Source organism: Dipodomys merriami, unplaced genomic scaffold, assembly GCF_024711535.1.
Source record: "Dipodomys merriami isolate MVZ:Mamm:240054 unplaced genomic scaffold, mDipMer1.0.p SCAF_16, whole genome shotgun sequence".
NCBI classification, from domain to species: Eukaryota; Metazoa; Chordata; class Mammalia; order Rodentia; family Heteromyidae; genus Dipodomys; species Dipodomys merriami.
In genome coordinates, this window is record NW_027202937.1 from 31217474 (window position 1) to 31232051 (window position 14578).

At 40.3% G+C, this 14578-nt stretch overlaps 2 protein-coding genes across 7 annotated transcripts in view; one reads left to right on the top strand and one right to left on the bottom strand.

The window, feature by feature from the left end:
* Fars2 (phenylalanyl-tRNA synthetase 2, mitochondrial) overlaps window positions 1–13750 on the bottom strand; it is a 440323-nt gene extending 426573 nt beyond the window's left edge. The window contains exon 1 of one of the 5 annotated variants that reach the window (XR_011372252.1): window positions 12441–12697. The gene's annotated coding sequence lies outside the window, so the exon portion shown is untranslated. The other 4 variants (XM_070024638.1, XM_070024637.1, XM_070024636.1 and 1 more) reach the window with 4 other exon arrangements.
* The window catches only part of Lyrm4 (LYR motif containing 4), a 110501-nt gene continuing 108848 nt past the window's right edge, over window positions 12926–14578 (top strand). Inside the window, exons 1-2 of one of the 2 annotated variants that reach the window (XM_070024641.1) lie at window positions 12926–13022; window positions 13373–13451. In XM_070024641.1, coding sequence (XP_069880742.1) covers window positions 13411–13451 — 41 coding nt within the window. In that variant the 5' untranslated portion in view covers window positions 12926–13022; window positions 13373–13410. Of the gene's footprint in view, window positions 13023–13047; window positions 13452–14578 lie in introns of those variants that run through there. The other variant, XM_070024640.1, reaches the window with a different exon arrangement.

A 14578-nucleotide genomic window follows, 5' to 3' on the forward strand; every position in this document is an offset into this window, starting at 1 on the left:
TTGAATAAGGCAAAATGAATTGCTGTCATACCATAAAGGTAAAATTTAAAAAAGAAATAGCTGAAAATCATTTCTGCAACTCTTAAGACTAAGACCAATGCAAAGAGAGAAAAGGGGGTCAGAGTAGAGCAAAAAAAGAAATTTTATAAAGACTCCTTCAGAGGAAACATGAAGCCCCTGGCTTTCCTCCCTGCCTTGGAGGGAAATAAGGCTAAGAGACATGAGTAAATCATGAAACTACAGCCCTAATGGGATATTCTATTGAATTACAGACCAACCATTAAGCAAGTATTTATGGAATCCTACGCAAAGTGTAGTCCATTTAATAGTACGGTTGTTGTTGTTGTTATTGTTGTTGCTGTTGTTGTTGTTGTTTTAGCCAGTCCTAAGGCTTGAACTCTGGTATTGGGCAAGGTCCCTGAGCTTCTTTTTGCTCAAGGCTAGCACTCTAACACTTGAGCCACAGTGCCACTAGCACTCTAACACTTGAGCCACAGTGCCACTTCCTCCTTTTTCTGTTTATGTGGTACTGAAGAGTGGAACCCAGGGTTTCATGCATGATAGGCAAGCACAAACATAGCAGCTTTTCGTTCTGCATACATTTAGATACTGCCTGCATGTGTGTGAGAAATGAGAGGACATGCATGTGTTATAAAATGTGTTTCATCTACAGGGGAAGTGAGAACACAGCTTCACATGCTTAAGCTACATATGAGATGAGAATATACAAAGATTCATAGCTCCTCTTGCTTGGGTTCCCAAAGCTGCCTTGCCTGCAGGTTGGAACAGATTGAGATGTCAGCATCATAAATCACTTGAAATTCACATCCCTCCATCTAAAACTGCAGAACCTAAACATACAAAGAAAAATCTGATACTGAAGTTGGAAGGGGAAAAAAAATAGATTAGGAGGAATCTCACAAAAATACAAAACTATAACTGGAGTCTCATCAAATTATTATTCAAAAAACAAAAACATTTATTGAAGGTATGTTGTATGCATGTAATGTTTATTTTGTGTAGGGACATTTAACCATCTCCACACCAATTATATTATTTCAAGCAAAGAATAAAAGAAGATGCAATATAACACAACTGTTGCACATATAAGAGCTTGAAAATGAATGTTTAACCAGAGGTAAAAACCTCACCCAGTGTAAAAGGATACTATTAACCAAAAACAAGAATTCAATGTAAATTATTTCTTAGCTTTTCAAGGCTATTTTAGGCTTCATACTATCAAATCAAATACAACTTGACAGCCTTGAAAATGCAAATATTTTAGAATCAGTCCTCAGTTCAAATGAAAAAAATCTACCATATGAATTGAAACTACTATTTAAGTTCTCACACCTTCAGGATGAGTTTATTTTGATTTTAGTAAAAAATGAGGAACAATGTCTAGTTCATTTGGCTAGTATGACAAGCAAATAAGAATATTAGACTCCCTTTGCAATACCTGGTAGTCAATTAAAAATTGTCTAAGAAGAAAGGAATTCTGAGTATTATCTAGGACCTTCAGGAAAATACTACATGACATTTGGGCCACATTATGCTGGCATGAAATTATTTTTCCTTGTAAGAGGAGACACACTTGAGTTAACAGACAATAACCATTGGCCACTTCCAAAGCACAAGCTAGAGAGCTAAGGGAAAAGACCTGAAGTTTGTGAATCCCCTGCTAATAGTGCCAGTAAAAGGCTGACTGCTTTTTTATGTCCATATTCAGAATGAGAATATACAGAAACTTTCTTTTAGAATCTCAAACAATATAAAGTAAAACTGTGATTAGCTCTAACTGTGCAGTCACAATTTCTGTATTAAAATGATAAAATAGAACAGTCTGGGGACCCAGAACAATCAAAGTCAATCAAAGAACTTCACCTCTAGGCAGAGGTGACCAGGATGCAGCCAGTTAATGGAAAATAAGAGGCAACTGAAACCATTTATAAAGCTCCAATTCTTGGTTCTTGCAATTTTTTGAGGGGGAGGAGGGGACCCAGTTGTGGGGCTTGAACTCTGGGTGCTGTCCCTGAACTCTTCAGCTCCAGGCTAGTTCAGTTAGCAATTTTTATCTCTGCAAAATAATCTAAGTCCTTAGGAAAGCACGTATCTGATTTTGTAAGATCCAAAAGCATAAGAGCATGCAGATTAACAGTCATGAATTAGTGTATCAAACTATGAGACTATAGGTCTTATCTCCAAGATAGTTCAGTTTTATGCCTGTTGTCCCAACATTATTACCAAATGGTACTCACTTTCACTGCTCGCTAAAAATGCTCTGATTCAGGAAATAAATTATGTACTCACCCAAATGTTAAATGACTTACCTAAAATGATACGGAATCTCTGATACAGCTGGGAAATAAAACCAAATCAATAAAATTCTAGTCCAGTTTCTCCTTTATTATCACATATATACAGTTCACAATCACTTCAAAAGTCACAATAAATCTCCCCAGACACAGTAAAACCTATATCAACATTATAGCATGCTGAAACGAAAAAATTTTTTAAAACTATCTCATGGCAAATCAATAACTTTTGTCAATAATTCATATAACCCCTCCTGAGAGCACTCTTATAGAAAGAAAATATGGATTCCAAATGCAATTCTAAATAATATGCCTAGTAATCAAGCACAATCATCTGCTAAAATGATTATTTCCACGCTTTCAGCATTGCCCAAAAACATAAAACAATATTTTATTCACTACTAGACATTCCAAATTATAAAAATAGCGCTAGTAAAGCAAGTTTTACAATAACACAAAGCTCTAGGTGGATACATCCTTAGAGGCTATGTTGAAAATATGTATCATTCATCTCAGGAACTGATACAATGCCTGCTCAGTTCACAGGCTAAGGGACAAAGCTTCTCTCATTTATATTTTCCACTCCACCAAGAAAAATTAAAGCTTACCACTACACAGTCCAAACCCTGACCAAAAAAAGCACTCTTACAGGACAAACAAAATAGAATCTATGCCAGGGGGAAACATCTCATAATATGTAAAATTACCACTGGTCAATGGTCAGGAGGATGAAAGGTTCTTAAGTTGCAGGATTTCAGGCTTGCTTCCATTCATTCATTCATTCATTCATTCATTCATTCGTTCATTCAATGATATTTACTGAGCACTTGCAAGGCATTAATGCCTTGAGCAAAACAGTGATGAACAAAATAAAAATAGTCCTAGTCTCAAGGTCTTGACATTTTAGCCGGGAGCTGGTGGCTCACGCCTATAATCCTAGCTACTAAGAGGGTTTACATATGCCGTATTTTCTTTCTTGCTGCATACACACACACACACACACACACACACACACACACACACACACACACACACACACCACGCACACACACACACCACGCACACACACACACCACACACACACACACCACGCACACACACACGCACGCACTAACGCACACACGCACACATATATACACAGACACATCTGTTACAAGTACATATAGAGCAATCTTTTCCCAGTTAGGGAAGTTTGTAAAAGAAGACTCCTCTCTTGAATAATCAATATTCTGTCTTTTCTCTTGATTCATCACCACTCATCTTAACATGTCATTTCTTCAGTGACATGAAGAATTTTGATTATATCTTCCTGATTTTATTATTTCTTATAATATCGTTTCTTTAACTTCACATTTTAGAGTTTAAAATTATATAACTGTGTAATGGTAGGTTATTGGTGTCATCCTTTGAGAAATAGAGATTGTAAAAAGTAATGTTATTCATTTGGGAATAAGCAGAGGTTTTGCATTGAGGAATAGGCTTTACAAACTAGGAGCATATTCAACCCCAACGGGTTGAAATGAATTGATGATTTTAAAAGCAAAATGAGCAGAATTGTATTAATTATTTTGGAACAATTAATTTTTGGCCACAAGGACTAATAAGGGTATTGAGGATCAATGACAAAGGTCACACCACAAGATTGAACAGAAAGTTATTGGATAATGTCTTAGCAAATATTTTTTGAGAAAGATTATCTTTCTAGCAGAGTCTCTTGTGGTAGTTCTTGATCTTAAGCTCTGGGCATGAAATCATCTCTTTATGACCCCCTCCTTTATTTATTTATTTTTGTTAGGACTTCATGCATTAACTCTAATATTATTTCACTGGGGCTGAATGAATGATTCTTTTTACTAAAATGTCAAGACCTTTTTTTTTTTTTTGGTTGGTCGTGGGGCTGGAATGGGGCTGGAACTCAGGGCTTAGGCACTGTCTTTCCTCTTGAGCCACAGTGCCACTTCCGGTTTTCTAGTGGTTTATTGGAGATAAGAGTCTCTTGGACTTTTCCTGCCCAGGCTGGGTTTGAACTGTGATCCTCAGCTCTCAGCCTCCTGAGTAGCCACAACTTTTCCCCACCTGGCCACACCTCTTCCTGTCCCTGGCCTAGATAAGTCCTGGCCCAGAGGTGGGTAACCCCCTTCCCCACTCCTCCTTTCCTTTTCAGCCATGCCTCTCCACCAAGCATGGTGAGGGCAGTTATTTGTTAAATAAAGTTCTTTTCATGCCTGGAAAAAAACAAACAACAAAAAAAAAACTCCCCTTTATCTCATTAGCCAGATGTATGTCTTGTGACTATCCCGGGTATCAGAACCAGTATCTGATGAGAGAATGGAGTCTCCATCATTGTCTAAGGTTATTCATCTTCAAAATCTAGACACAAGGCCATTCAAATAGTCAGGTTCTAATAGCCAGGAAGAAGTATGGCTGATGAGTACACAATCAACACTATTTGCCAAAGTCCAGCATCTCTTTTTGCTCCTGTGGTTCTGGAAACATTCACCCCAGAATTTTGGAGGGCCTTTCACAACCAAGAGAGGCTTTCAGCCTAGAGATGGGCTGACATTAGAAAAGACAAGGTGGGAAAAAGAAAATTAGGTTTTTGGAAACATCACTCAAACCAACCGAACCTAAAGGCCATCTGCATTCTGAACTCTCAGAACACAGGGGACAACAAAGCCACCGTGGTAGGTTAAACATGTCTAACTTGGGTTTTCTGTTACAAAAGTCACTTCCAGTTGAAAGTAGCTCACAGTCAGGCCCAGTGATACACAGCATTCAGGAGGAAGTGGGTGGATCAAGGTGAATCCATGGAGCGGATTCTGCCTCAAAAAAAAAAAAAATCTTTTTTAAAGAATAGCAGTTTAATTTAAAAAAAAATAGGAGTTCACAATAGTAAGGAGTATAAACAAGGAAGACTTGCTCCAGTAAAAGAAGGTATCTTTTAGTAAATTATCTCTCTGAGATATGAAGAATAATTAGGAAGGGGGAGTACATTCCAGACCTAGATTAGCATGACTAAAATCAGCACAGTACACAGGAAAGAAGAACTGAGAAATTGGAAAAATCTCAAGTGAGAGAGAATAGTAAGGGATAGCATAGGGCTGTTATATGCTATGCTGGGAGTTTAGACTTTATCCTAGCAGTACTGCAAGGTTTAGCATGGGGAAGAGTAACAAAGAAATTACTGTCTACAATGTGGTGAAATGAATCAATATATAATCTAAAGAATTGCATATACCAGTACTAGCATAAACATTTTATTTTCAAGTAGTTTTCAACAACACAGAAAATGACATTTAGGAAACACTGAAACTGGGCAGAAGATCTTCTCAGCCAAGTTCTTCGCAGAGGGGCATCAAGAATCAGCTTGGATAGTAGTGGACTCCATGAATTCTGAAATATATCAATCTGGGATAGTGGACTACATGGGCTCTGCAAAAGACAGTTACACTGTGATTATGTCACACCCATCCCTTGGAGCACAAAGTCAAGTTTACAAATGGGATGTGTAATGGGCGTAAAGTTATAAATGATCAGATACAGGAACTTTGTTTCAAAGTGCTCAAAGGTTTGAAATGCAGATAGATTGGATATGAAGTGTCCCCAAAGCCCAATGTGCAAAGGGTTTGGTCCCTAGTTTGGTGCCATATGGAAGTGACAGAACCCCTAAGAAGTGAGGACTAGTGGGAAGTTTTCAATCATTGGAGATGTGCTCAAAAAAGGGATTCAGACCCTGGTCGCCTCTTTATTTTCCATATTCCAGTCAGGAGTTAAACCACCTTCATAAACATCACAGACTAAAATCTCCAAAACTCTGTTCCAAAATAACTCTTTCCAATTTATAAGTTATCTTGGCAAGAAAGCTAACACAATATACTTATCCCAAAACTGTGGAAAAAAAACAACAACTGTGTTTGAATCAGGAGAGGGAGGAAAGAATAAGCTGTCTGCTAAGCCTTCTCCTACTTCACAACTTCACTTTGCTCTGCATTCCAAATTTCCAAGAATTATTACAAATAAAATTTTCTCAATAAAGATTCCTTCATTAATTGTAGCTTATTGTTCTAACAGCTGTCAATATTATATTACTATAATATTGCCAAACATAATTCAAGTAAGCCAAGCTCTTATCATTCTTAAATGTTATTAGCTAATTCAAACTCATACTTGCACATACAGATTACAGGTATACCAACCTGAATTACTTTCATTGTACTCAGCAAGTAAATTTTTAAATTAAAAAGTTAGCTGGGTGACAGTGGCTCATGCCTGTAATCCTAGCTACTAAGGAGGCTGACATCTGATAATCACAGTTCAAAGCCAGCCCAGGCAGAAAAGTCCATGAGCCTCTTATCTCCAATAAGCAACTAGAAAACCAGAAGTGAAACTGTGGCTCAAGCAGTAGTTGAGCGCTCACCTTGAGCTGAAGAACACAGGGACAGTGCCCAAACCCAGAGTTAAAGCCTCATGACCTACAAAAAAAAAAAAATCGAGAAGTAGTGCTGTGGCTCGTAGAGCACTAGCCTTGAGCACAGGAACAGAGCCCAGAGCCCAGGCTTGAACAGAGTTCAAGCCTCAGAACTGGGAGAAAAAAATAAAGTTGAATTAAGTCATATAAAAGTATTCACCGTAATGCTAAAGACATCATGAGTTCCATGTTTAGCTTCTAAGCAGTCTACAGTATCATTTGACTTACCATTACAAACCTACAGGCTAGGAATGTAGCTCAGTAGTTGGGCACTTATCCAGCACACAGGATCCACTAGGTTCTATCCCTAGCAACATACACATACACACACACATGCACACATGTGCACACACAAATGCACACACATAGACTGCATATCTGAAAATATTGGCCTAATATTGCTTAAATTATTTCAAACATAATTCCACACAGAGTCAGCAAATCTGTGGTTGCTGTAAACAACCAACTGACCAGAACAAGAAATGGCAACTTATAACTCCTTATTCCAAGAAGTTAACTAGAACTTTTAAATTTGTCTTTAGAAAAATTGCTAAAATGAGATGTTGGCCTGTGCCCAGCAAAGATCCTGGAAAAGAAAGTCATACCTAAATAAATAGCAGCTATCATTCCTATTATAGCTAGTTTTATTAACAAACCATTCACAAATATGACACAAAAATGTAATCATTATGTACTAAAAGAGAACGAATGCAGGTGATTTGTAAGGGAACATTATTATCAGTCACATCCCGAAAGAATTATCATGTTGGTAAAGGCTTGTGGTTTGTTTTCCTTAAAAGGAAAAATAACTGCTTTAAAAGTAAATAAATAATTAATCCTGTAGAACTAAAGACATTTGATATACTTTACCCAAATCAATATGTAATTGTATTGTTGCAGCCTAGAAGTCGGAGACTATAGTCAGAGGCAAAATATCTAGATATAACAAAACAAGGCTTAAGTTTTCCCTAAAATGAGAATGGAATTTCTTAGATCTATCTGAAAAGAACTCCTACAGAAATATGAGACTCAGAAAACTCCAAGAGGAAATATCTTTCATACATAGAGGCAATGTAAAAAAGGGACCAAATCTTTTCAAAAAGATACTAGTAAAAAAAAATGCAAACTTTTCCTAAAACACAAAAAAGCTAGTATAAATACCAGCATTTGAGAGTCTCTGAATATTTATATTTCTTATACAAACTAGTTAACTTTGCAAGTGAGAATCCAACTAAATTAAAATTCAAATATGGCCAGGCTCCAGTGGTTCAGGCCTGTAATCCTAGCTACTCAGGAGGCTGAGATCTGAGAATCACAGTTCAAAGCCAGCCTGGGCAGGAAATTCTGTGACACTCTTATCTCCAATAAACCACTCAGAAAACCAGAAGTGGCCAAGTGGCTCAAGTGGTAGAGCACTAGCCTTGAGCTGAAGAGCTGAAGGACAGCGTTCAGGCCCAGAGTTCAAGTCCCATGACAAAAAAAAAAAATCAAGTATGACTAAAAGTTACTCATTTTATCCTAGAAAAATTAATGAACTAGATCAAATTCCTGAAGCAGGCACTGAAGAGTTCTGTGATGCAGAATAAAAGCACAGCTAGAAAGATCACATTCTAAGCCAATGATACTTGCCTACTTCCAAGTTTTGACAAATGGGTACCATTAGGTAGATATCTCAGCTTCTGCCTTGCATTCTTGAGTGCTGATTCATCACCTTCCCACAGGATCCTCTTATCCTCAGACACTTTCTAGTTCAGGACAGAGCTGCGCCCAGATCAAGCCTAAATCTTCTGACTTAACATACACTACCTCTTTTTTTTTTGGGGGGGGGGGCGGGAGATTCCGGTCGTGGGGCTTGAACTCTGGGCCTGGGCACTGTGCCTCAGCTCTTCAGCTCAAGGCTAGCGCTCTACCACTTGAGCCACAGCGCCACTTGCGGCTTTTTTTCTTTTTTGCTTATGTGGTGCTGAGGACTCAAACCCAGGACCTCATGCATACAAGGCAAGCGCTCTACCACTGAGCCACCTTCCCAGCCCCACATTACTTCTTAAAGCCACCTAATTCACATAGATCAGTGTTCTCAACCATAGCTGGATCTAGTCACCTAGGAAATACTGAAACATCCATGCTGTTTTAGGTTCTCCCAGGCAATAAGTATGAACATGACCTCTTCTTGCACCAAGACCACATAATACCTAACCAGCACTTCCTGGGCAGAGCTTTGTGCTAGCACTTCCATATGTAATTATATATATAAATGCATTTAAACTCCAACATCCTTGAACACAGGATTCACGTTTGATACAGCTTTCAGGTTACCACAAAGTCAATGACTAGAATTACATTTTACAGTTACATTTTAAATAGATAGATATAGAGGAAATATAAGTAGGATTAAGTGGTAGAGTACCAGCCCTGAACACAAGAGCCAAGTGAGAGAGAGGGGCCCTGAGTTTAAGCCCCAGTACCAGTGTGGTTATACACTCACATGTGCACACACACACACACACACACACACACACATACACACACACACACACACACCAACTATGGATGTACAAATAAAATTTCACTATTCTTGAAATAAAGCATTCAAAATTGTGGTTGGAAATAAAGGTATCAACATACAGATAACTAATCTCAATTTAACAAGTCAAATATTAAGTTCGACTTGCATTATGTCTTATCTAGTGCATAGGGGAAAACTTATTCCAAAGAAAGGAACCAACATAAAAATGAAGCTGATACAGGACTGACCATTTTTGTTTTCTGGTGGTCCTGCCTTTCCCTCCTCCTTCCGTCCAACTCACTTGAGCGTTGTCTAATTAGATTGCATTATTATTTGATACTTTCATACAATAAATAGAAACTGTAATCTATTAATTTACCAAATTCATCATCTATCTCTTACTACTCACTGTAAAACTATATTCTATCATGGAAAGTCTTCCCTTAGTCCTAGTAGAACATCCTTCTTTTGTTGTCCTCTAGCATTTGGAAATAATATGCCTTTGAAAAATAAAGTACCATTTTATTTACTCCCCTACAGTTCTCTCATCTGTGTAACTCTTGTCTTCTTATATAAGTCACATATCAGTGGATAAATTTTACAGAATGACGTGGGAAAGGAGTTCTAGTTTGCTTATCTGCACAAATCAGTGATTTGATCTCTATCCAGTTTCAGACTCTATTAAAATGAATGATCAAATGCTGGGCACTGGTGGCTCATGCCTGTAATCCTAGCTACTCAGAAGGCTGACATCTGAGGATCATGGTTCAAAGCCAGACAGGGCAGGAAAACCAGTGAGATTCTTCAATTACAAAAAAAAAAAAAAAAAGCCAGAAATATAGCTGGGGCCACAATGCTATCCTTGAGCCAAAAAAGCTCAGGGACAACACCCAGGCCCTGAGTTCAAGCCCCAGGACTAGCAACAACAACAACAAAAAAAAGGAAGGATCAAATAAGAAACAAATGAAAAGCATTTGTAATTAACATTTAGATCCATGTATAGAAAAGAATAATTTCTAAGTAATGAGTTTCTTCTTCCATGCAAGAGTTTCTTTACACAGTTTGATATTTAAGAATAAGGACAGTAAATGGCTGTGTAGAGTTTGTTTTAAGTAAAATATGTCCTCATGAAGAATTAAGTATTCACAAATAATCCTAATTTTAACACAAGGTAATATCTGACTGTGCACAGACAAATAACTAAATATTCATAACTACAGACATTGAATATTAAGGAAATTTCCAGACCTATTATATTAAGTAGGTATCCTGTGTTTTACTCTCTAAGAAAAACTTTGGCCCAGAATAGAATGCATATGAAAAGATCTGCGTAAGGTCCATTCTCAGCTTCTAGTCCAATTCTACTCAAAATCTCAAATGCAGTTATTGGTTAAAAGAAAAAAAAATCACCTCTGCAATGAAATGCAGAAAAAAATGTGATTTGGCCTTGGAATGGTATTTTTTATTAGTCTTTCAAGATAGTGCTATCCAACACACTGGTAAACCACTTCAAATAAAGTAAGGTAACTTTTTGAAGGCAGATTAGCATTAACTGGTACTACAAGAGAAATTCTTTAGGCTACATAAAGGTAGCAGTGTATCTGTGCTAAGAAAAATAAAACTACCTAAAAATCAGGCAACTCAGAACCAAATGATGTTCTGAAAATTCTAACCAACACTGTGATCTGACAACATGTAAAGAAAAATTTAAGCAGAGCATAGAAAAAGTGTTAAATCAGCCAGTCAAAAAGTGAACTGGTTACAGGGTCTCCTGCAACTAACCAGTGTTTAGTTACTATGATGAAACTCTATACTGGTATAATCTACTGGACCCCTTGCAGGTACCGAATCCAAATCATGCCCTCCTGCAATTTTTAACACGCGGCAGCTATCACTTTCCTAACCAGACCCATTCCTTGCACTAATAGATGAGTAGGCTACACAAACAATTTTAAACTTGTATTTTTATTCGGAAAATTGTATTTGACTAAGACAAAGTATAGTCATATAATTACATTATTTGCAAAGGTTAATGACTAAATGCCTTTATAATTGGGCATAAACACTTGTTTACAGGGATCACCTTAATTACACTTTTCAAGATAAAATAAGAAAAACAATGAAATGTAACTAGCACTACTTTTAAACCAACCAAAACTTTTCATTTTTCCTTTTCCCTCTGATAGCTTTGTCTAATTATAATTTGTATTATATGGTATTACCAGGTGCCACATAATTCCAATTATCAAACTCAAGAGACCACAGCTCTGGATCTTACTGTAAATAACTATTTACAACTACCTTGATTTTTGATCCTTCGAGAAATTTTGAGTGTCAAAATATTGTTTTTCTCGAGAAACCTGACTGACAGCAAGACTGATCCTTCTTGCTACCCTTTTATCTACTTTGAAACTCAAAAGTTGGAGAGGTCCCTGAAAAAAATCCGATAGTAGATTCTAATCGATCTGTACAAAAGATACGTCAAATACCTTTCACAACCATCATCACACATCATGAAATTGGATGAAAGGACAACAGATGGCAAGTACACAAAGTATGTTAGGGTCAGAGAAGTGCCCTTAAAGTTTCTGAAAATAAGAAACTGCTTCAGTAAAAGGCAAAACTATGTCGTATTAAAAATGAGTAGCACTAAATGCAATTTGGCATCTACATACAAAATTACTCCGATATGTTTTGCGATGCAAAGTGATAGCTCTTCCCCCATGTGGATGGCATAAAGTAATATTCCAAAAAGAACAGAAGCATCTTCCAAATACAGGATAGAAAAGTAGACGACGCTTCTATGAAGCTCTAGAATCAGAACAAGAATCTTTGCCACTTGAACTAGGTGAATCGGAAAAGTTGAAGTCTTCTGAGAACAGCCTGGAAGCGCAAATTCCATTAGTTTCTTGCCTTACTTCTGAGCAGGCCCCAAAGGGCCCCGGCACCCCTAAAAGCTACCCACGAAATCCTGGTGTCTCCATCTCAGGATTCCCGTCTATGAGGTGCATTTACTTAGCCTATGACATTCTGGGGACTCGGGCCGCGAAGGAGAAAGCGCCACAGCCCGAGACACACACCGGGAACGGGAGCCTTTCCGTCCAATGAACACCGCCCCACAGCCCCGACCTGCAGCGAAGCCAGCACTCACCCCCTGCGCGCCTGCGAAGCCCGGACTCGCGCTCTCGCAAGCTCTAAGTCGCCGCAAGCTCGCTCGCCCACACCCACAGGAAGCTTGGCCCGTCACTTCACAAGTTTCCCGTGGAGTCTGGGCGCAGCCATCTTACCAGACGGCGGGTCCTACGCCCAAATGCCCCTGATGTGGCTGCCCTGAGCGAAGCCGCAACTCAAGGGGGACATGGAAAGGCCGTTTCCCGGCCTCTCACACCGCCACCACAGCCAGGAAAAAAACAACTTAAAACCTCAATTCGCCGACGAGGCTCAAAGAAGGTGAACTTTCCTTCACAGCGTTCCCGGCTTTTCAGGCAGCGATGAGGGCAGCAAACAGCTGCCGGGGGCGGGGCGTCGTGGCGGCGCGCGCTCGGTAACCCCAGCAACGCAGTCCAGGCCTTCGAGCGGGCGACCGAGGTTCGCGTCACGCCCCCCGGGCTGTCTTCGTTTTCCTTCCGTACTCGGCTCAGACCTTTATCCTCCAGGGGCGAGGCACCCCGGCTGAGGAGACCGGAGGCTATTCGCCCCAAGGCCCAGATAGGCCACCGCTGAGGCTTCCCACGTGAGCCCGGGGCGTCCCCGTGGAGCGGGCGGGAGGGCGGGCGCCTCCCCGCGCTGGCTTAGCTGCCCGCGGCCCTGCCTGCTCCCGCCTCTCCAGCGTGGAGGGCCGCAGCCCGCCGTCAGCGGACGTCAGCGGACGGTGGCTGTGGGACATCTAGGCCCGGTACCCCCAGGCCAGGAAGCCCAGACTGCCCCGCTGCATTTCATGCGTGGTTTTGCAATAGGTCGAAATTTCTATTGGCTTAAACCCGGGACCCACGCAAAGAGGACCCGTTTGTTTTTGTTTTGGAGGTTGGGTTCAGGGTTGGTTTCCTTTCTCCCTCCCTCCTCCCTCCCCTTCCAAAATGGCAGCCTCCAGTCGCGCACAAGTGTTAGACCTGTACCGGGCAATGCTGAGAGAGAGCAAGCATTTCAACTCCTACAACTACAGGTGACCCTGCGAGCGGCGGGGGTCGGGAGGGCCGAGGGCTCGGGCTTGGACTCGCCAAGTCCTCTGGAGTTGCGGAGCCACGGATAGTATCCGGCCGCTGGGGAGGGGATCCGGTTCCGCCACCGAAACGCCAGCCCCGGCCCCACTAGCGTGTTCCTCCGAAACCTCGTGGGGAGGAGCGGAGGACTTACCCTTCCTCTGGCCACGGTAGCGGTTCAGATCCTCTGACATGTCCCCAAAGCTGATGCCTTGGTTCATTCAGGACGCATTGATTTGTGTCATGTGTCCACGGTGTGGAAGGATGGAAGTGAACGTTGCGGGTTGAAGTTAGGACCGGCGTGTTGCACGCTTAAAACTTCGTTCGAGGAGGGGAAGACTTGAGAATGCAGCTAGCCGTCAGTAACAAGCGGCTTCCAAGTGGAAGGTTTGCTTGAGCGCTCCCTAAAGGAGCTACAGATTGAGACTGTGCCTCCGTAAAGAGTAGGTCTCAGAGTAAGAAGTGTAAACCTCTCATGAACTACATACATCTCATTTTCAGAAACTTGCCTAAAGTGTAACCATTCTATAAATTTGAGAACGGCATCAGGTGTGATCATATGCAACCTGGCTATGTAATGAAAAGAAACAATTGGGAGAACTTGATTTTTTGTAAGTGATGTTAGCTTTGGAAGATAAAGGATATAAACACTAAGGATACTGGTGGCATTTTTGACAGATACCTATTACTAAGTATGTAATTGTTACAAGAACCTACAAAGTATGCAAGTAATTGCAAACTGATCATTTTTCGTCACAATCTAGAAGATAGTTTGTCACTTTAATTTTCCCAATCTTTACCTTCTAGGAGGCCTACCACACTCACATCAACCAATAATCCCTGGGCATTGTGCAAGCCTGTTTTCACAGCTACACTGGGAGAGTAGATGGAAAGATGGAGGCTCAGGCTGGCTTGGGCAAAAGGAAGACCCTATTAGGAAAAAACAAAAAGAAAAAAGGCTTGGAGTGTGGCCCAAGTGGGAGAGTTTTCTACCTAGCAAGCCAAGCCCTTGAGTTCAGTACTGCCCCCTACCCTCCCAAAAAAAGAAAATGGTCAAAATAAACAGAGTCAGCAGGCAGTTTACATTTAA